We start from the raw sequence: 21,528 nt of genomic DNA on the forward strand, positions 1-21,528 counted from the left end.
TTGGATGAAGGTTCAGTCATCAAGGAGGGTCAAGTCAGGTCCAAAATCTGAATTCTACAGCGATTCGAGCATAGGTAGTTACTATGTGAGCAGTGTGGAAGGGTAAAGTAAGGTGCACAAAGTGGGCGGAGCATAACTTGGTGGTGACGTGTTGAGTTAGATAGGCCACTATTATCAACATGACCTAGTAATCAAGAAGGCGGAACAAAAAGGAGAGTCGGTTGGGTCAGCCTTGTGGGTGTGGCTTAAAGGGGTTGTCCAGAATTCAAAGACCTTGGCTGCTATATTTGAGAAACCACGTCCCATCCATGAATCGTGTCCGATATTACAGCTCAGCCCTATTACAGCGAATAAGGCTGAGCTGTAATACCATAAACAACCTGTGGACAAGGGTGGCGCTGTTTTTGGTAGAAGGAGAATAAACAAAAAAACAAAACATTTTTTTTGCAAAATCAATTTAATAATTAGAACTTCTGTACAATTTGAGAAAATTCATCGAAGTATCTACAAAAGCTGAAATTCACATTGAGGTCCAGTCTCCTGAAAGCCAGAATTGTCATAGGCGAAAAGGTTACACCACTAGGTGGCGCTGGAGAGGATTTTTGCATAATTTTCCCAGGTGGCTTTGCAGTACTCTCCCTGATTACCTACCACTCTGATCTGTATGGGGGGAGGGGACGGGTAAGTAGTTTTAGGCCGTCAGTAAGGCAGTGAGTGATCGATTCCCAGAGACGGGGCTGATTTTGGTCAGTATTGGCAATTGGTTGTGGCTGATGATAGAGTTTCGGACCCGTAAGGTCTATATGAGGGTATGAACAGCGCTCGCCTTCCTCATCAGCCTCTCCGTCATTGGCGAGTTGGGTCTCAAGACATCTCTTTCGATTAAAAGACTTCTGTAAAAAGAGAAAAAAAAAATTCATGATGAGTCTTAAAGGGATTGTCTTGGACTCTGCTGGGGCCACTTTACTACTTACCAAGAACAGCGCCATACATTGTGTAGTGGTTGTGCTTTGTATTACAGCTCAGCCTCATTCGAGTGGGACTGAGCTGCTGCATAGTCACATGAACATGATGAGAGTCAAATGGAGCTCGATATCCTAGTCCTGTATGAGCCCTTTAAATAATGGGGACTTCTAGAATTAAAACATGGCTGCCTTCAGATTTTGTCTGAATTTGTAGCTCATTTATATTGACTTTAATGGCACTGAGCTGCAATACCACACCCAACCTGTAGACAAGTGTGGCGCTATTTTTTTAAATCTTTTTTGAAAGGAAGCCATGTTTTTCTAAACCTGGACAACCCCTTATCAATTATTGGGTGCCCCATAACCCACTAATCCTCCCTCCCTGTGGTCCTGTCACTCACAAAATCGGAAGCCGCCAGAGAACGCCTGTGAGGGGGGGGGGGGGGGGATATTGGGGACAGTTACCCCCTCTGGTTCGGCTACAATAGGGCATCACACATGAAGGAACAGATTGTGAGCTCCTCGTACCTGGCTAGGTTGTGATGGGACTTGGTGTTACTGCTAATGGCCGCCCGAATGAGGACTTGGTTGAAAATATCTCTCTGGAAAACAGAACAGATCGGAGAAAGGTCACACAAGAAGGTCAATCAGCGGGAGGAGCTTACTCAGGGGTGGGGTCACATTTTTAAGAACTGGTTCTTTGCGTGGGGTACACAAAGCATGAAAATGTTTTCAGCCTGTGCCCGGAGGGTTCCCCACATTAATGCTTCCCTTATATTAATATTCTATCCTAATGTCGTACACCAGATAATACCCCCTTGGTGCCCCCCCACACACACCACTGACCCCCTAGGTCACCCCTCCCCACACACACGTCATGGTGCCCCCACACACACACTACTTTACTGTCCCTCCCCACACGTCACGGTGCCCCCACACACACACACATGCCACATCACGGTGCCCCCAAACCCCCCCCCCCGCCACATCATGGTACCCTCAGTGCCACCACCCCCCCCCCCCTTCCACACACACGACACGATCCCCCTCGGTGCCCCCACACACATGCCACATCACGGTGCCCCCCCCACACACACACACTACGTTATGGTCCCCCTCGGTTCCCCCACACACGCCACGTCTCGGTCCCCCCCCCTCCACACGCCACATCACGGTCCCCCCCCCCCCCCCTCCACATGCCACACCACGGTCCCCCTCGGTGCCCCCACACACACACGCTACGTCATGGTCCCCCTCGGTGCCCCCCCCCCCCCCTCACACACACGCTACGTCATGGTCCCCCTCGGTGCCACACACACACACGACATGACACAGTCCCCCTCGGTGACCCCACACCGGCCATGTCTCGGTCCCCACCCCCCCACACACATACCACATCACGGTCCCCCTCAGTGTCCGTCCGTCATGACCCCCCCCCCCCCCCTGCCAAATCACGGTCCCCCTCTGTGCCACAACACACCACGTCACGGTTCCCCCTCAGTGCCCCCAAACACACACGCCACGTAATGGTCCCCCTCAGTTCAGCCCTCTAGTGGTGGCTACAAGTAACAAGAATCATCCCTTATCCAGCGCATCGGTTACCTGGGCATTGCTGCCTCCTATGTCCACAAGCTTGTAGCGGATGGGGTACATGAGCTCCACCACACGGTCATAGTTCCCACTGCTGAACTCCACAAGGGCCTGGCAGAGCGGGAGGCCGAGATCTCTGATCAGAGCGTGCTGGTAGTTCTCACCTGGAGATCTGAAGATAGAACATAGACAAGAAGTCTATCATCCAGAGAAGAAGCTGGGTGGTCCATGGGGGGGGGGGGGGGTGTCCTCTTGACTAGACATGGACACAATAGATGGGACCTGACCAGACAGACATAAATCAGAAGTCACTGTCTGACGACCTTACTTGGAGAGTTCCTGCAGAGGCTGGAGGAGCCGAGTTGTCATCTCCTGATCTTTGGCGCCCAAGGAGGACATTAAGAAGTGAAGGTCGTTGAAGATCAGGACGTGGTCGTCGGTGTGTTTCTTGGTAACCTGGACAAACTTATCCCACCGGTTTCCGACATCCACTCCTAAAAAAAGAGCACATGAGGGCGGGAGCTGTCCATCTTATCTGTCAACACTGACCCCCACGACTCTCCATTAAAGGGAATGTCCTCGATTACAAGAACATGGCTGCTTTAGTTCACAAACAGCGCCACACCTGTCTATGGGTTGTATCTGGTATTGCAGTTTAGTCTTATAGAAAGTGACTGAGGCTGAGCTACAATACCAAACACAACCTGCAGACTGGTGTGGCGCTGTTTTCAGAAGAACGCCATGTTATCTTAGTTCAAGATCTCCTATGTAGGTGAATACAAAGATCAGGTGCCCTCGTTCTTAGGATTGGTGGGCCCTCACTAATCCTGTCGGTGTTCCTTACAAATCTGATGCTTCATGGTAACATGTTTTTAGAATCCTGGACATCCCCTTTAACCAATGCTTATGTAATGTATTTCTTTCAAAAACAGCGCCACAGCCGCCCACTGGTTGTACGTGGTATTACAACTCAGCATATTCACTTCAATGGGTTTGAGCTGCAATACCAGACACAACCCATGGACAGGTGTGGCGCTGTTTCCGACTGAAGGTAACCATGTTTATCTAATCGTGAACAACCGCGCACCTTCCATCTGAAGCCGATGCAGCAGAGACGAGTTGTCTACGATATCCAGCATGCTTCCGCTTCTGAAACATATGGGCGCGATCTGCGGGCGAGGAGACAGATTAGTGGAGGAGGCGGAGGTGTTACCTGGGGCAATCATATAGTTTATTACCCCAGCCCTGTATCTAAATACCCCAGCCAAGGCCGAGTGACTTGTAAGAGCTCCCCCCAGCCCTTCACAACATGCCCCCCTGGCTTTTCTTTTACACCCCTGGAAGGACTTGGGGGACAAGTACGTGGTCGCCCCCTAGTGTTGTAGATATTGGGGGTTATAGTACCCAGATCACTGGTGGGTGGGCTGCCTAAAAATGGGAGCCTTAGATGGAAAACCCCTTTAAATGATTTGAAGGTACTTACATATTTATCGTACAGGCTCAGGGCGGCTTCATACTCCCCCTAGAGGCAGAGCAGATATTGCATTACATCACGATATACATTGACCACTAGGCACACAGCGCTGTAGTTACAACTTTTGTTCCCTGTTGTCAGCCATGTCAGGCTGCTCCGCTATGGACGCTACAGGTCAAAGGCCAAAAATCTGTAACGCCAGATATAAGCGAAGCAATACGCGCCCACCCCAGGTCCTCCGGTCCAACATGTGACCACATAGGCCAGTGATGGGCTGCAGTGAGGGTCAGCCAGAATGGAGGACTAGGGGGGGGGGGATATTTGAGCCCACCCCCAGGCCCCAACAAGTTACCTTGAAACCCCCTTTAAGATGCCCCCATAACTGCCCCAATAATATACCAGCCAATAAAGTTAGAATTGTCCAACCTTCTCGATGAAATACAAGGCCCAGTGCCAGTAGACATGACAGGCGAGCATGTCACCTTCCTGCAAGAAAATACAAGGCAAGTCTTACAAGATGTTCTAAATACTGGAGATGAGACTAAACTCTGACTGTAAGGCAACTGGGAGCAGCAGCAGCCCTCCTCCAATGTCCTGTCTGTAGCAAGAGTCTAGGCATGCTAAGCTCCACCCTCTAATGAAGCTCCACCCTCTAATGAAGCCCTGCCCCATCTATACATACTAAGTTCCATCCTCTCCTGAAGCTCTGTCCCATCTAAGCATGCTAAGCTCCGCCCTCTATTGAAGCTCTGACCCATCTAGGCAAGCTATGCTCCACCCTCTAGTAAAGCTCTGCCCCATCTAGACATGCTAAGCCCCACCCTCTAGTGAAGCTCTGCCCCATCTAGACATGCTAAGCCCCACCCTCTAGTGAAGCCCCACCCTCTCGTGAAGCTCTGCCCCATCTAGGCAAGTTAAGCTCCGCCCTCTAGTGAAGCTCCACCCTCTAATACAGCACTGCCCCTTCAGACAAAAAAATAGAAGGGCTGAAGAAGAAATTAACCCTGTGTTCTCTGAAAGATTTCTACACGACTGCTTTAGGAGCTGCAGACTGACACAGTGTTTGCCCCTCGGAGGGTCCGATAACTTTCGCAGAGATGCTCGCGTAGCGTTGTAGACGATTTTACCTTCCAGTTGTTCTCGGTTTGTTTCATGAAGGACAGGCCGTCCTCTATGTCTGCCTTCATCTCGTACACATGAGCGATGGTGTGCACCGACCAGGCGTCCTTAGGGTCTGCAGACAGGGCCTGGACAAGGACAGACATGTTATATATACCGTATATGCCTATAGGTCCAGTGTGGAGCATCTGTCCTTAGAACGTTCCTCTGTAACTCCTCCTGGAAATGTAAGATTACATTGAAAACTGAGTGCTATCATTGGCTCTCAGAAGGGGGTGTGTCCCAACACACAGCAATGTCAGCACTGATTGGGCCATTTATATTTGGTTATATCCAGTTGTCCTACTTTTCCCGGAGGAATAACAGAGGAGCAGCGCAATGTAGATTTCTAATTTTCTGATTGTAGATTTTTTAATTCTATTTTCTGTTCATGATTACACGGCGGCCATCTTGTCTGAGCTTCTCCTCTGCCGTGTTAACAGCATTTAGTGACCTGCTTTACGGCACACTCATGGCCCTAGACAGTAATAGTCTGGAGCCGATTCATTGAGGTCTATGGGAGAGTTTTCTAGACGTGTTCTGTGCAGGGAGGGGGTGGAGATAAGCTGTGACATTATCAAAACCCTACAGAATTGACAAGTGTCAGTCTATTATTAGGCTTAGTGGTCAGAAAAAAAAATTGCAGGATATAGATATACTTTAAGGTAACATTACCTCACTGGCCACCTTCAGGGCCTGGTCATAGAAGTTTGTTTCAAGCAGCCCAAAGGAGTACATGCCTTTTACATAACTGGGGGAGAGAAAACAGGAAATTTCCTTCAATCTGGCATCTGAAACTGCGTGATAATCTGGAAATTCACAATCCATGTCAGAGGGATCAGGTCTCCTGGATAGTTCTCCACTAGGGGGCGCGTGCTGTATATATCTTTATATTTCACATATATTATAATTTCGTATACAGAGAGTTCCCTCTAGTGGCGACTGGAGGAAGGAAAAAACTTTATAGTTTATTCTAGGACCATGTGAATGGACGCATAGGACGGTGAGTAGCAAGCTGCACAAGGTAAGTACCGTATGCGTGGTGCTGACATACCTACTTAAAGGAGTACTCTCCGTCCAATATGGAAGAATACGGGAGATGGAGTCTCTCATCTGCGTTTGTTGTCCAAGGTAGAAATAGGAGTCATGGGCGAGTTTGATAGCGAGGAGGTCTAAGGGGTGGTCCTGTAAGATCTGGTCCCACATGACGGCAGCCTTGGGCATGTTTCTGCAGATGAAATAGAAGGTAAGTGCCCTTTAAGAAAGATCTGACAACTCTCCTGACATATAGGTTACATTTTACATGAAATATCAAGTCTGGAGCGGATTTTTATACATGTCCCTCTGTTGTTCCTCCTGGAAATTCATGAAGAAACTGGCCTAAAGTTCCCTTTGTAAGTGGGGTGTGCAGTTAAACAGTCCGCCATTGTCCAGTCAGTACTAAGTGTCAGATTGTCCCTTTATTCGGGTATTTCCAGGAGGAACATAAGGAGGGACCAAGGCCATTTATACTAGTTATCCATGACAAGTGACGCCAGCCTGGCAGTATCTGCTGTGGACGCTCCATAGAACAGAATATGCTCTGCACAGACACTCAGCAGGAGATACAGCAAAGCTAAAAAGAAGCTTGAACGCAGCTTTGGATGTGAATGGAGTATAAGACGATGCAAAATAGATTGCACCTACATTTTACAAATCACCCGCCCCATAAAGACTGAGACAATAAATGATAAGTCTGCGATACCCTTTGGCAAATGTCTCCAGCGCGGCCACGTGCAGCTTCTCCCTGTCGGTCAGGGGCTGAGTCTTGGCCAAATCTGACATTACTCTTAAGTTCTTCTCCAATTCCTTATCGATGAAAGGTGAACGACCGGTGCCGATCAGCTCCAGACCGTTAGAGATCACATGACCCATGACTAACGGGGAAGAAGAGAGAAAGAAGTCATGCGAAATCACCGAAATACAACACTACACGAGGACTACCCAGCTTTCCCAGATTCCTGAAAAGCAGGAATCCTCCACTTCGCCTATGTCACGGGTAACAGGGCCAATCTGTTGTGTACAAGTGGGAGAAATTTACCAAGACTGCCGTTTTTGGAGAGATGCCCCGCCCCCGCAGTCGGCGGCCATATTTCCAAGGCTGCAATTGCGCGCATGCGCAGTACACTCCTCTCATCTTCGCCGAACAGAGTGTACTGCGCATGCTCAGTAAGGTCCGTACAGCCCTCCGACACCTGGATGAGTTCACTTGCACGTTGAAGGGCTGTACGGACCTTACTGAGCATGCGCAGTACACTCTGTTCGGCGAAGACGTGAGGAGCATACGTCAGACATGACGAAGAAAGAAGACGATAGACAAGGGGAGGAGGCAGATGAAGAAGAAGGACGCCCTCATTGCTGCTGAGACCTCATTAGCATACCAGTAAGTACCAGTATTTCTAAGGAACAGCGCGACGGAGACCACATCTAAAGGTAGGAGACGAATAGCCTTTCTTAATGCTATTCTGACGTGGTAATTAGAAAAAAGTTGCTTTAATGGTAGAATCCCTTTAAAGGGGTTTTCCACTTAGGACACGCCATCAATACTAGATCGGTAAAGGAACACCCCGGACCCCGTGATCGGCACTCGTGGTCACATGACCAGGCTGCAACTCACTTCCTTTCAAAGGGATGGGGCTGAGCTGCAATACCGAATACAGCCACTATGTAACGTAAGGTGCTGTGCTTGGTGAGCAGTGAAGAGGCCGCACGACTAAATATCACAGTCCCAGGGAGCCCCTTTAAGCGGCCATTACGTCCTTCTGTCTGGTGACTGGAAACAAGCAGAGGGTTTATTTAACATTTTGCCTCAAAATCCGCCTCATTACAATAGTGGTCAATGTAATTTACGTGTGAACTAGCCCTGAAGCTTCGGGTGTGAACAGAGACTAAAAACACAAAACCTTATTTAACCTTTTACTTTCCTGACTGTTTCATTAGATGACAACATTGGATGTTACGTCTGCACGTACCGAAATTTGGATCGGCCCCTTTCATTTTGTCCAGGCATCCTTCAATTCCTCCCATTGTCTGGTCATTGGTCCACGTCACATACTATACATAGAAAAACATAAAATATGGCCGTTACCCGTAGCATCCAGGCAGCCATGTGAAGCGTACGGGGGTCTATGGACCCTCCCTCATAGCAGATGTCGGGGTAAACAAGGATCGGACATCTTATATTCAAAATGTCTTCTAAACACATGCACACTCGGCCACGCTCGCCGTGTCGGGTGTGCTGCCCCTTTAATTGGCAGAGTATGGAGAGCTTATATGAAGGTCATGTCCCCTATAGGGCTCTGGGATGGCAGGTAATGGCTGCCTCAGAACTCTACGCAGAGAGGATTTTTCGCCGTCAGCCGACCGGGGCAACGCCTCCAAAACGAGAACATATAATCTACCAGCAAAATGAGACCATTAAAGGGGCCTTAAAGGGATTTTCCAGGTTTTATAATCAATGACCTATCTGTAGGACCACCAGTGAGGATCTAACACCCTGCCGATCATCCGTTTGCAGCGCCGCTTCAGTTTCGCAGGCCATGCGACATCACGATCATGACCGGTTCACAGCTCAGTCCCATTCAAGTGTTTGGGGCTGAATTGTGATTGCAACGTGGTTAAGAAGAGTCCGAACGAAGCGCCCAAGTTCCCCGCTGATCTTCAATTGATGAACTAGCCTAAGGATAGGTCGTTCATGATTAAAAGGGGCTGTGCAGGACTTCAAAAACATGGCTGCTTTCTTCTTCTGAGGAAGTGACATCATAGCTCAGGGTTACATGGCCGTGCAACAGTTCAGTCCCATTCATTTTAATGGGACAGAGCTGTGGTATTGCCATGTGACCAACGGATGAAGAAGAAAGCAGCCATGTTTACGAAATCCTGTACAACCCCTTTAAGCCTGGAAACCCCCTTTAAATCGGAGGCAGACTGGTTATTATGGAGTCACTGACTAGCAACCCATCACTGTGTCTGGTAGGCAGTGTAAACCTAAAAACGGGAACGTGTCAATTTTTGGGGAGGCAAAAAACACCCCATTTTATAGGCCACATCGCCCTAAATGCGGATCTGGGCCGAGCCCATCATGGAGGCCAGCTTACTAAGAGATATTTCCAAACTCTTTTAGGAGATTGGGGGACCTACCAAATGTTGTGAGAGAGTCGGGGTTAAGGTACGGCCTCACGTTACAGCAGGGGGGTTGTTACAATGGGTGCAGGGGCAGTAGTCGCAGGTTACTCGGCACTTTTTGATCACAATGAAGGGTCAGAGGTCACCCGTTCCGGCCAGGATGGCGTCTCACCTGATGAAGGGTGGCGTCAAAGAGTTTACAGGCCTCATTGCTAGTAGTGGAAAGAGTCATCCCCGCATCGCGCCAGGCCTGCAAAGTCATAAACACGTTATATACAAGACACTAGAAGTCACGTTATAAGGAAGTCTTAAAGGGAAAATATAGTTAAAGGGAGTGTGTCACCAGAGCCCAGTCTTGCAGAGGACACCTGATCATGCAAAAAATAATGCAGCGGAGACCCTGGAGCTCTATAGTAAGATGGCGGCAGGCGCCAAATCCCATTTCCCCCCTCCCTTATATTCTAATATTTTCTCCTCCATTCACGTTTCATTCAGCAATTTTTGACTGAGATTCCAGCTCAGGTGTGAACCTTCTCCTAATCCGCCATAATGGGAGACGCCCCCTACAGGGTAAAACTCCATTCCAGGTCATAAAGGGGGCTCCTTCCTCTATACGGCACAGGAACAGCGGGGGAATTTACTAAGACTGGCGTTTCCAATGTCTTATTCCCTCAGAGGATCTCTTAAAGGGGTTCTCCCTTAAAACACACGGACCACGGAGGGTCCAAACACTATCAAATCTGCACCAGTCAGGGAGCGGCGCAGATATCCGACATGAGTTATTCGCCGTGATTCGCTCCCTGCTCCACCCAGTCTTCAAAAGGGGCGCAGAAGATGGACCATTGTATCTCCAAAATATGCCAATTTAGGTAGCTGTTTTGGCCATTTCTAAGGTGCAACTTTTTTGGCCTTGTGCACCCCAAGTCTCTTCCAATTTGATATAAGATTTGCATTATACATATCGGGCTACGCTCGGCCATAATCTGAGTCCGTGGTTGTCCATAAGAAGCCCCCCCGCCATATCTGAGCTCCCTGGACCCTATGAGAGTAAGCGGGTCCTATAGGGGTACCTTGCGGTCATACGCTGAAGTTCGAGCGGGTTACACAAGACATTACAGATTATATTTCAAGGGCTGGAGATTTTTGGCACAAGTCGCTGCATTTCTTGGCCCAGATGCTTCGGTGTCATCAAAAAAAAAAGAAAAACAGTTGAAGTTCCTGCGAGGACAACAGAAGTATTTGCCTCCCTACAACATGGTCATTGTATAGAATGTACAAGGTGCGTCGTATATAATGACCATGGTGCAGGGGGGCAAATACTATCCCGTAGAATAGTCTTAGTATACAATAGAAGCAACACAGGTATTGGGAGGGGGCAGTTATTTGCCCTTAAAGAGTACAGCCTATAGGTAGGGGGGCACAGAGGTGCCAGGCGGGTACGGACTCACCTTACAGTCCTTTAGACACACAGGTGCCATGCTGCTCTATACAGTGCACTTGCAGACAGCTGGTAGTGACCCCGCACTGGAGGCTGCACAAGACTCTGCTGCACTAAAGCCCTCCCCTCCAGTAGGAGGAGACCAGGATCCAGGAAGGCTCAGGAGCGGGGTAGGCCATGTGCAGCTTAAAGAGGAAGCCAAGCTGTATATACCCTATATACCCTATGTAGCCGTGTAACGTCCCTGAGCTGTGTGCTTTGCTTATTTCGCATGCATAGATGTAGCAGAGCTGAATTTGTTGCCTCCCTCTGATAACGTATGGCAGTATTGTCAGCAGCAGGTAAAAGCATTGATAGCAAACCCCGAAGTCACAGGATTTGTGCTAGAGGACAAATTCAGCTCTGCTACATCTGCTCGTCCTTTGTACTCTCTCTGCCGCACACATGACCGGGTTTAGGATTTGAGATTCTGGAGCACGCTCTTATTATTATTATTATGCACATTTTTTTGGGGGGCGGTTTAGTCTAAGGCCCCACGTAGCGCAGCGGCAACACATTTTATTTTTTCCTGCAGCGAAGTTTGCAGAGGTTTCCTCTACGGATTTTCGGCTTCCATTATACTTATAGGGAAACCGCCGGCGTTACCATAGGTATAAGTAACATGCAGCGATTTCCAAAACCGCATATTTTTCAGCAAGGTGGGGATGGGATTTGCTAGAATCCCATCCAACTTGCAGTGACTGTAAAATGCTGCGTTTTATTCCGTGGCAAACTGCGCCAGTTTTGAAAATTGTAGCAAGTCAATTCTACCTACGGAAACGCCTGGCTATTTTGATTTTTTTTTTTCTCTTCTACGCCATTTATATTTTATTAGTTCGGACATTTTTGAGCTCGGGGGTCCCCAAAGTGTTATTGGTTATTAGAGAAGAGTGAATACTATTCAAAATGGCAGTTTCGAATACCACGCACCCATAGGAATGAATGGGAGCGGCCAGCGCCCAGGGGGTTAAGCGGCCGGACGTAGGTGTAATTGACAGTCTGCCGCAGTTTTGGATATCGCAGCATATACGTTGCGTGTATTTTTTTTTACAATTTGTGAATGGGATTCGCCAATCCGCTGCGTTTACGGCACACGGGACCCCAGCTTAACATTGGCAAGGGCTGTTCATCTAGGACCCCCTGCTTTCTTGGGGGGCTCTCTTCAGTTTGACTCCTGGACCCTAAACTCTCCGTTCCTGGCTGGGTGAGGCCTAGGCGTACGTGGTGCCCTATCCATCCACTACATGACTCTGTGGTATATCATGCCCCACATATACCCATAGCGTCTACATATATATAGTGACCTGGCACTACATACACTATATACACGCCATATGACGCACTTCCTTATACTGACCCTCCCCGTATTTCCTGTTCATTTACAGATGGACCTCGATGAAACCCAAAGTCCTAAAGGAATATTTGAATGTCAGCTCTGCAAGTTATCGGTCCCGTATACTTACTTTGGCCAAAAGCCGCCAAATACGCAATCCATTATGTAAGTAAAAGTGGAAAATCAAGTTTTGTCAGCCTTTATGTTGTTGTTGCCTGAAAACCATCAGCAAGCAGGCTAGCTGCCGCTGATCTCTGATTTAGATGCTGTGAAAATATAGGGCGCATGGCTTGTGTCTTGCGGTTCATGGACACCGTTATAGGTGGAGACATATAATAAATGAAAGATTCATCAACAACTTGCTGATGGTTTCCAGATTTGATTTGCACTACTAACCTAAAAAAATAAGTGAATACTACAAAATATGACGACCCATTACAATTTTGCCCTTTATATGGTCACTGTTTAGGTCCCTCAATCATTAGTGACAAAGTTGGTCTCTTGCTCTGTAGGAGCCGCCATTGATTTAAAGGGGTACACCTGTCTTATAAAGTATCACTAGGATATGCCATGACTTTGTGGGGGAGTTCAACCTCAGGGCCCCCCCATCTATTATGAAAGAAGGTGCCACAGCACTAGTATGTTGAAGTATCCCATTCACCCTTTGTGCGAGGGACGGCCTCATTTAAGCGAACGCATCAAGTTACTGGAACCTCCACAGTCGGGACCTCCCTTTGCAAGGAAAAGATTTTCCATTCTTAGGTTTAGGGGCATCGCAAAGTTCAGAACCCTCCACCAATCAGAATAGGAAGACATGTCGTTGGGATATGAAATGATAAACTCATTAAATTTGAAAGGTGTAGTACTTCTTTTGTCCTGTGGGAGTGCTGCAGGAATACTGAACACTTGTAGCCGAGCTCCCCCACACCCAGCTGACTGCAGGAGGTCTCAGCAGTGGGATACCCTGTGATTGGCGGTGTTGTGACCTTTCCAATTCCTTTAAAAGAACTGTGGTCCATGTATAATGAGTAGAGATGAGCGAGTACTGTTCGGATCAGCCGATCCGAACAGCACGCACCATAGAAATGAATGGAAGCACCTGGTACTTCCGCTTTGACGTCGGCCGGCCGCTTAACCCCCCGCGTGCCGGCTACATCCATTCATTTCTATGCCAGCATGCTGTTCGGATTGGCTGATCCCAACAGTACTCGCTCATCTCTTATAATGAGGTAATCACTGATGTCATGTTACGTTACAGCCTCTTGGAAGAATGCTACATCATGAGGGATCCCTTCGTTCCTGACAAAGAGAAGTTCCTGATTTTGGGCTCTCCCTGCAGCTTGTGTAAGAAGGTGGTCTGTGTTGGCACGGTAAATAATTATAATTAAGGTTAATTAAATATATGTCTTGTTTTTATATAGGCTGCAATTTGTGGTTAGAAATGGTGTAATACTCCCTCTCTCCTGTGGGAGTGCTGTAGGGATATTGTACACTTGCTACCAGGTTCCCTTATGGATTACAGTAGATTGATGGGGGTCTCAGCTGTGGGACACCCTATGACCGTGATGGAGAACCTCAGAGCACTCATCCATGGAACAGATTATGGATGGGTGCCCAAAAGTGTGAGGGCCACCGTGGCGCAAATTGTACTGTGTGTGGACCACTGTGGAGCTGATTGTACTGTGTGGGGACCACTGTGGAGCTGATTGTACTGTGTGGGGACCACTGTGGAGCAGATTGTACTGTGTGGAGGCCACTGTGGAGCTGATTGTACTGTGTGGAGGCCACTGTGGAGCAGATTGTACTGTGTGGACGCACTGTGCAGCAGATTATACTGTGTGGGGACCACCGTGCAGCAGATTATACTGTGTGGGGACCACCGTGCAGCAGATTGTACTGTGTGGGGACCACCGTGCAGCAGATTGTACTGTGTGGGGACCACCGTGCAGCAGATTGTACTGTGTAGGGGCCACCGTGGAGCTGATTGTACTGTGTGGGGACCACTGTGCAGCAGATTATACTGTGTGGGGGCCAAAGTGGAGCAAATTGTACTGTGTGTGGGTCACTATGGAGCAGATTATACTGTGTGGGGACCACCGTGCAGCAGATTATACTGTGTGGGGACCACTGTGCAGCAGATTATACTGTGTGGGGACCACAGTGCAGCAGATTGTACTGTGTGGGGGCCACCGTGGAGCTGATTGTACTGTGTGGGGACCACTGTGCAGCAGATTATACTGTGTGGGGGCCAAAGTGGAGCAAATTGTACTGTGTGTGGGTCACTATGGAGCAGATTATACTGTGTGGGGGTCACAGTGCAGCAGAAAGCCCCATTCGTATGACCATATTTTGCTGGTCTGTAATTGTCCGCACATTATTAAGGTTAAATTGCCGCGTTGGCACTTTGTGATAAATTAGTGGGTTTTGGGTTGCAGTTTGGGCACTCGGTCTCTAAAAGGTTCACCATCAATGAGAACCCTTAGCAAGTAATACAAGATAATTTTTTACATCAAACACGTGGCGCCCTCTCATGGCTGTCTTGTTTTGCTCCATGTCACAGCCATATACTGTATAACTTGGCGCTATTTACCACATATGTAATAAGAGAAACACGTCCATCAATTACCGACAGAGGATGGTTTCCAAACAACAGATGTCAGTAACTACTTGTTGATGGTTTCCAATGAACGATCTCCAAGTAGTAAGAATATTCTGCGTTTATTTTCTCGCCAAGAAATTTATGGGTGTACAAATTGGGCAATATGGCCACGTGAAGGAACCCGATTGAACCTTCCGTAGCCTCACAGTTTCTTCTGTCCTTCCTCAGGAGTGCAGCCTCTTCTACTCCAAGAGATTCTGTCTCCCCTGCGTCACCAAGAACAAGGACGCTTTTCCTCAGGAGATACAGCAGGACTTAGACAAGCGGAAGGCCCAGGCGAAATGATCACCTGACTGATGAAGGTCGCCCTTATGGACAGCTCGGCACGTACCGTCACTTAAAGGAACAGTCCAGATATGAGATATGAAGGGGCGGGGCATGACACCAGGATTGTAAAAGAGTGTCATGCCCTCTAAGGCCCTGCTGGCTAGTCTGATGATACATAAAGCCAGAGGACCCCTTTAAGCTGCAAAGAACTGTATTCCTAGAGACGCACCGGTGGGTATTGTGTTATGTAGACAGCAGACATGGTGTAATGTACAACTGATACAGTTATTTATTAAAAATCCTTCGCACGCCACAGTCCTGTATATACAGCGCACAGGTTCTCACGTAGTGAGAGTAAGGACCCTCAGGGGGTCGGGGGGCCGCGTCACAGCTGCAGCCACTTCACAATGTAGAAGTTCTTCTTCCCGACCTTGATAAGGGACAGGCCGTTTTGGAGGATGTGTTGGCCGACGACAAGGACCTCGTCCGGGTTTGTGACTCTCACGTGGTTGAAGCTGACCCCTCCGCTGCTTAACATGTCAAAACTGAAAGACAAAATTGTTCCTCAAAAGTGGGGCCTGAGCAGCACAGAGGCCTCGGGGGCATTTGGCTACCCCACGTCTGCTTGATGTGATGCTCAGCCCCCCTACTCCATGCCCAGGATCCCAAAAGCAAAATTCCCTCCTTGTTTTACTAAGCACCGCCACTAGAGGGCATCATCTTGTCTTCTATTTGACAAGCAAAAATCGAAATACCTACCCACGAGGACCTTCTGGGATGGCGGACACCTTAAGACAAGCGTCGAGCACCCTCATGCCGGGTTCCAGCAACAGTTCAGCAAAAGGGGCTCCCTGGAAGAGTTCCTGCAGCTCTTGGTCAGACATGGACCCCAGGGCGTCAATGCTGCCATGATACAGAGCCTGAGTGCACCTAGTGGAGGAAGACAGACATGACAGTCTAGGAGTTCTCAGGCTATACTGGGAGTCGGAGAGCCACAGATTGCAGCAGGTAGCGGGGGGCTCCTCACCTCTTGGCCGACTCCAGGCCCTCTTTGCCATGGACCAGCTTGGTCACCTCTGCTGCCAGTCTCTTCTGGGGTAGTCGTTTCCCCGGTTCCTTGGCGTGTTGTTCCATGATGTGCCCAATCTCCGTGAGGGGGAGGAAAGTGAAAAGTTTTAGAAACCTAAAAAGAAAAAAAATAGTCACGCTGTTAGTTTCGGCACCAATATAAATCCCTTTACAGTCAGAGGGACGGGACTTAATGCTCAGCGTCGGCGCTGTACTGCACATACTGTCAGGGGGGCGTTCCTTACTGCCCAGTGATGACCCCGCCCCTCTGACTGTGAAGGGATATACTGCTGCCGAAACGAACAGCATCCTTAGCATAGGGCAGCACTATTACATCTGCGAGTGTCAGACCCCTGCTGATCAGCTGTTCCGGGACATTGTGACTTCCATACAATGTATAATAACTGGTATACAACTACCCCAATGACAAGTTAAAGGGGTTCTCCAGGGAGTGATTAAACACTTACTCCCCGTGTGGTTATGCAACGCAAATTTTTGAGGTGTTGCTCCGCCTCCTCCCTGACAGCTATAGGTTACCTGGATTATGGCGGCTGCTTTACCATCACACTGACCTAGTCTGCCAGTCCCTATAGTACATGGGAGAGGAAGGGGAGCAACCAGGGAACCCAAGGTGTGACCCAAACAGCACCCCTGAGGAAGTGAGTGTCCATCCAAGGGGGTCGGAGTGGAATGCGAATGTTGTTCATTAAATACCACACAACTGCACGCCGGCTCCCCCTTCTGGCTGAGCAAAACCGAGGCTCTGATGTGACGATGTAAATATCAGAGCACAGACAAGTTCTCCTGGATGAGGGCACAAGACACCCGCTGCCCCGTGCACACGTTACCTCTCCACATTGCCGTCTTGCTGCCGTACGAAATATTGGTAAAATTCAAAGGGCGACGTCCGCTCTCTGTTCAGCCACACGGCATTGCCGGCCGACTTGCCCAGCTTATCCCCGGTGGTGCTTGTAATTAGGGGCAGCAGAATCCCGAAGACGTCTTCTCCTGTGGTCCTGCGCACAAGACATGATATAAAGCAGAGGTCAACTACCGTATCTGAGAGTCTTCATCAGACGTACAACATGCTCAGCCTGGCTAGTGAGGACGGGTCCGCCGTGGGACAAAGGAACAACTTTAGGATCAGGCCCCACGTGGCGGAAACGCAGCTTTTTTTGCGTTTTTTTGAGCCAAAGCCGAGAATGTCTACAAAAGGAGATGGATATAAAGTACGTATCTCCCTTCTGCTCAATCCACTCCGGGCTCAAAAAACTGCAGCAAAATCTGCAACGAAAAAAGCTGCGTTTCTGCAATGTGGGGCCTCAGCCTAAAGAGGAGCTTTCATGTCCTCATAGATGTGCGGTATTATACACTGTTATAAGGAGACAGTGTGCTGAATGACGCTAGGCTGATGTCAGTGTCGAAACTAACGGCATCCATATCTCCAGCACAAGGGCACAGGGAAAGCAGACAGTGTGCCGAATTTGGCTTCCTAGTGTTATATAATATCGCACTTCTACGAAGACGTGACAGACCCTCTTTAAAGGGATTCTACCATTAAACTACCCTTTTTTTCTAATGAACACGTCGGAATAGCCTTAAGAAAGGCTATTTGTCTCCTACCTTTAGACGTGGTCTCCGCCGCGCTGTTCCGTAGAAATACCGGTTTTAACGGGTATGCAAATGAGCTCTCCGCAGCAATGAGGGCGGGCCCCAGCGCTGAAACACCGATGAGCGCGTCCCCATTGCTGCCCAGAGCTCTTTCCTGCGCCGCCTCCTTCCTCTGCAGCAACTCCGCCTCTTCTGGCTTCTCTTGCTCTTGTAGTTCTATACAGGAGCATAGATAGGCCACCCCAAAATGGCTGGCGGCCATTTTTGGGTAGCTGCTCTTGCAGTTCAATACAGGAGCTGGCCGGTGGCCATTTTGGGGTGGCCTCTCTATGCTCCTGTATAGAACTACAAGAGCAAGAGAAGCCAGAAGAGGCGGAGTTGCTGCAGAGGAAGGAGGCGGCGCAGGAAAGAGCTCTGGGCAGCAATGAGGATGCGCTCATTGGCCTTTCAGCGCTGGGGCCCGCCCTCATTGCCGCAGAGAGTTCATTTGCATACCGGTTAAAACTGGTATTTCTACGGAACGGCGCGGCGGCGACCACATCTAAAGGTAGGAGACGAATAGCCTTTCTTAAGGCTATTCCAGCGTGGTAATTAGAAAAAAAAAAAAAAGTAGTTTAAATGGTAGAATCCCTTTAAATGGTCTGGTTTCTGCAACTGATTCTTGGGCAACTAGCCCACCTTATAACCTAATGGCCAAACACGCTGCAATAAAACCCACAAGACGCTTTACACGGCGAGGTTTTCTATATTCTAGCGCATTGTGTTAGTCTGTTATTCCTCCTGGAAACGTATAACTCAATCGATACGATTAGAGGAACGGTAATACCGAGCTGTCCATTACATTATACATTTCCCGGAAGAATAACAGAGGGACAACATAAATACAAAGATTATCCAGAATTATTTAGTGGGGGGGATACAAGTATTTACTAAATCTGTTAGAAGAGGTGAGGGGTATTCTTTATTTGATGAGGACTAGGGTGCGGGTCAGATGGGGCGCGGCTGCTCCATTCATTTCAATGAGAACCAAGCACTTGGCTGTGTCTGGCAGTCCCATTGAAATGAATGGAGTGTTGTGCCCTGTCCGATCAGCACCGTCCAGGGGGCTCCCAGTGATCAGACTACCACCGATCCCTATAGGGGATGACTTGCTCTTGCTGGGATACCCCCATTCATATCAGTATGGATGCCTACAAGGGTTTGGGGGTTCGCCCAGGACCTCGTGTAGCTGTGTATTATTATGGGGTAACCACTGACTGTAATGGGTTCACAGCTGATCTTTAGGGTTCCCGGTGCCTGACCCTTGGCACCCAGCACTAGTGTCCTAGCCCACTCCCCATATACTGGCACGTGCCCACCCACCTCTGGATGAAGTCGTGGCCGGACATGAGGTTGCCCAGTTGGTCGGTGCCCCCCAGCTGGATCTTGCAGCCATGTTTCTGGTGCAGGTAGTAGAAGTCGTAGGCCTGGAAGACCTGGTAGGTGAATTCGGTGAGGCTCATGCCCTCCGGGGAGCTGAGGCGGCTCTGTACGCTGTGCCTGCTTAGGAGGGTGCCCATCCGGAAGTGTCTGCCCACCGATGCCAGGAACTCCACCGCCCCGCGCTGCCGGTACCAGGTGGCGTTATCCAGCACCGTCACCCGCCCTCCAGGCTGCCCCCCGGGCATCACCTCCTCGTAGTTACTGAAGATTCGGTGCAGGGAGTCCCGGAGACCCCGCACATTCTCCTCTACCTGCTCCGGCCTCAGTGGCGCCCTCTCCTGGTGACGCCCACTAGGATCCCCGATCTGAGCGGTGGCCCCACCGACCACAGCGATGACATGGTGGCCGGCCCGGTGGAAGTGGAGGAGGCCGAGCACGGCCAGGAGATTCCCCACATGAAGAGAGTCCGCCGTGGGGTCAAAGCCGCAGTACACGGTCTGGGGGCCGGAGGACAGGAGCTCTGGGAGCCGCAGCCGGGCGCTCTCTGACGGGAAGACATCCTTAAAGAGGCCCCGCCGGGTACCGGACACGAGCGGGTCTGAGGAGCCGGACAGAGAGCGGGTGTGAGGGCGGCACAGCCGGGAGACTGACCGGAGAACGTGTAGAATGGGCGCCGCCATGATGTGAGAGCGCGGGGGCTGCCGGGAGTCACGTGATTCATAAGCGGCCAAATATTAAATAACATACACTGAAGTATAGGAGGGGGAGGGCCGTGTGACGTCAGAAGGTCATGTGACCAGTTATGTGCCTGGGAGAGTCTGCCATTAGGATATCACGTCGGTACAAGGTCACATGACCGGATAGGCGTGTCTTTAATTGCAAGCAGGACCTACTACTTTATCCTGTGTAGTGGAGCAACATGGAGACCTGCGAGGTGCAGGGTGTAGTGAGGGGGAAGGTACAGCAGGTGGACTGCAGGGAGTAGTGTAGAGGGAGAGAGATGTAAGATGTGGGGGAGAGATGTGGGGTGCATGGTGCAGTACTGTGGGGGAGAGATGTGGGGTGCATGGTGCAGTACTGTGGGGGAGAGATGTGGGGTGCATGGTGTACTGTGGGGGAGAGATGTGGGGTGCATGGTGTACTGTGGGGGAGAGATGTGGGGTGCATGGTGTACTGTGGGGGAGAGATGTGGGGTGCATGGTGTACTGTGGGGGAGAGATGTGGGGTGCATGGTGCAATACTGTGGGGGAGAGATGTGGGGTGCATGGTGCAGTACTGTGGGGGAGAGATGTGGGGTGCATGGTGCAATACTGTGGGGGAGAGATGTGGGGTGCATGGTGCAGTACTGTGGGGGAGAGATGTGGGGGAGAGATGTGGGGTGCATGGTGCAGTACTGTGGGGGAGAGATGTGGGGGAGAGATGTGGGGTGCATGGTGTACTGTGGGGGAGAGATGTGGGGGAGAGATGTGGGGTGCATGGTGTACTGTGGGGGAGAGATGTGGGGTGCATGGTGTACTGTGGGGGAGAGATGTGGGGGAGAGATGTGGGGTGCATGGTGTACTGTGGGGGAGAGATGTGGGGTGCATGGTGTACTGTGGGGGAGAGATGTGGGGTGCATGGTGTACTGTGGGGGAGAGATGTGGGGTGCATGGTGTACTGTGGGGGAGAGATGTGGGGTGCATGGTGTACTGTGGGGGAGAGATGTGGGGTGCATGGTGTACTGTGGGGGAGAGATGTGGGGGAGAGATGTGGGGTGCATGGTGTACTGTGGGGGAGAGATGTGGGGTGCATGGTGTACTGTGGGGGAGAGATGTGGGGTGCATGGTGTACTGTGGGGGAGAGATGTGGGGTGCATGGTGTACTGTGGGGGAGAGATGTGGGGTGCATGGTGTACTGTGGGGGAGAGATGTGGGGTGCATGGTGCAATACTGTGGGGGAGAGATGTGGGGTGCATGGAGTACGGTGGGGTGCATGGTGAACTGTGAGGGAGAGATGTGGGGGGCATGGTGTACTGTGGGGGAGAGATGTGGGGTGCATGGTGAACTGTGGGGGAGAGATGTGGGGTGCATGGTGAACTGTGGGGGAGAGATGTGGGGTGCATGGTGAACTGTGGGGGAGAGATGTGGGGTGCATGGTGTACTGTGAGGGAGAGATGTGGGGTGCATGGTGAACTGTGGGGGAGAGATGTGGGGTGCATGGTGTACTGTGGGGGAGAGATGTGGGGGGGTGCCTGTGTTCCTTTAGGGGATGCCAAGGTATGGTTGATGCTTGGTGAATTTAGGGTAAGTTCACACGGGTTTTTTTGGACAGGATTTTGAGGCCGTATCCGCCATATTTATG

General features: G+C 50.1%; 3 protein-coding genes across 3 annotated transcripts; 1 reads left to right on the top strand and 2 right to left on the bottom strand.

Annotated features, from left to right (window-relative positions):
- Positions 1–501: 501 nt before the first annotated feature.
- Positions 502–10,909, bottom strand: TTC38 (tetratricopeptide repeat domain 38). Its single transcript, XM_075275147.1, has 14 exons — positions 10,800–10,909; positions 9,524–9,601; positions 8,199–8,280; positions 6,932–7,103; positions 6,242–6,415; positions 5,863–5,938; positions 5,157–5,276; positions 4,456–4,515; positions 4,039–4,077; positions 3,643–3,724; positions 2,884–3,049; positions 2,568–2,727; positions 1,494–1,567; positions 502–893 (listed from the first exon to the last, which is right to left on the bottom strand). Exons 1-14 carry the CDS (start codon positions 10,827–10,829, stop codon positions 800–802), a joined length of 1,407 nt encoding a protein of 468 aa, XP_075131248.1. The 5' UTR covers positions 10,830–10,909; the 3' UTR covers positions 502–799.
- CDPF1 (cysteine rich DPF motif domain containing 1) lies at positions 10,805–15,363 on the top strand. The gene is made up of 4 exons (XM_075275168.1): positions 10,805–10,959; positions 12,214–12,326; positions 13,420–13,531; positions 14,989–15,363. Exons 1-4 carry the CDS (start codon positions 10,828–10,830, stop codon positions 15,103–15,105), a joined length of 474 nt encoding a protein of 157 aa, XP_075131269.1. The 5' UTR covers positions 10,805–10,827; the 3' UTR covers positions 15,106–15,363.
- Positions 15,348–19,872, bottom strand: YARS2 (tyrosyl-tRNA synthetase 2). The gene is made up of 5 exons (XM_075275148.1): positions 19,129–19,872; positions 17,004–17,171; positions 16,115–16,270; positions 15,847–16,017; positions 15,348–15,632 (listed from the first exon to the last, which is right to left on the bottom strand). The coding sequence occupies exons 1-5, from the start codon at positions 19,866–19,868 to the stop codon at positions 15,473–15,475; spliced, it is 1,395 nt and encodes a 464-aa protein (XP_075131249.1). The 5' UTR covers positions 19,869–19,872; the 3' UTR covers positions 15,348–15,472.
- Between the last annotated feature and the right edge of the window lie 1,656 nt (positions 19,873–21,528).

The sequence above is a fragment of the Leptodactylus fuscus genome, chromosome 5 (assembly GCF_031893055.1).
Source record: "Leptodactylus fuscus isolate aLepFus1 chromosome 5, aLepFus1.hap2, whole genome shotgun sequence".
NCBI classification, from domain to species: domain Eukaryota; kingdom Metazoa; phylum Chordata; class Amphibia; order Anura; family Leptodactylidae; genus Leptodactylus; species Leptodactylus fuscus.

What these genes read in the sequence shown, in the direction of transcription:
- YARS2 (XM_075275148.1), bottom strand. Translation starts at nt 19,868, where the DNA reads ATGGCGGCGCCCATTCTACACGTTCTCCGGTCAGTCTCCCGGCTGTGC. An exon ending in CAAGACGGCAATGTGGAGAG is followed by an intron (nt 16,271 to 17,003) that starts GTAACGTGTGCA and finishes TTTTCTTTTTAG; the next exon opens with GTTTCTAAAACTTTTCACTT. An exon ending in GGCCTGGAGTCGGCCAAGAG is followed by an intron (nt 16,018 to 16,114) that starts GTGAGGAGCCCC and finishes TTCCTCCACTAG; the next exon opens with GTGCACTCAGGCTCTGTATC.
- TTC38 (XM_075275147.1), bottom strand. Translation starts at nt 10,829, where the DNA reads ATGGCACCTGTGTGTCTAAAGGACTGTAAG. An exon ending in TAGGAGGCAGCAATGCCCAG is followed by an intron (nt 1,568 to 2,567) that starts GTAACCGATGCG and finishes TCTGTTTTCCAG; the next exon opens with AGAGATATTTTCAACCAAGT. An exon ending in TCCCATCACAACCTAGCCAG is followed by an intron (nt 894 to 1,493) that starts GTACGAGGAGCT and finishes CTCTTTTTACAG; the next exon opens with AAGTCTTTTAATCGAAAGAG.
- CDPF1 (XM_075275168.1), top strand. Translation starts at nt 10,828, where the DNA reads ATGCTGCTCTATACAGTGCACTTGCAGACAGCTGGTAGTGACCCCGCA. An exon ending in CAGGAAGGCTCAGGAGCGGG is followed by an intron (nt 10,960 to 12,213) that starts GTAGGCCATGTG and finishes GTTCATTTACAG; the next exon opens with ATGGACCTCGATGAAACCCA. An exon ending in AGGTGGTCTGTGTTGGCACG is followed by an intron (nt 13,532 to 14,988) that starts GTAAATAATTAT and finishes GTCCTTCCTCAG; the next exon opens with GAGTGCAGCCTCTTCTACTC.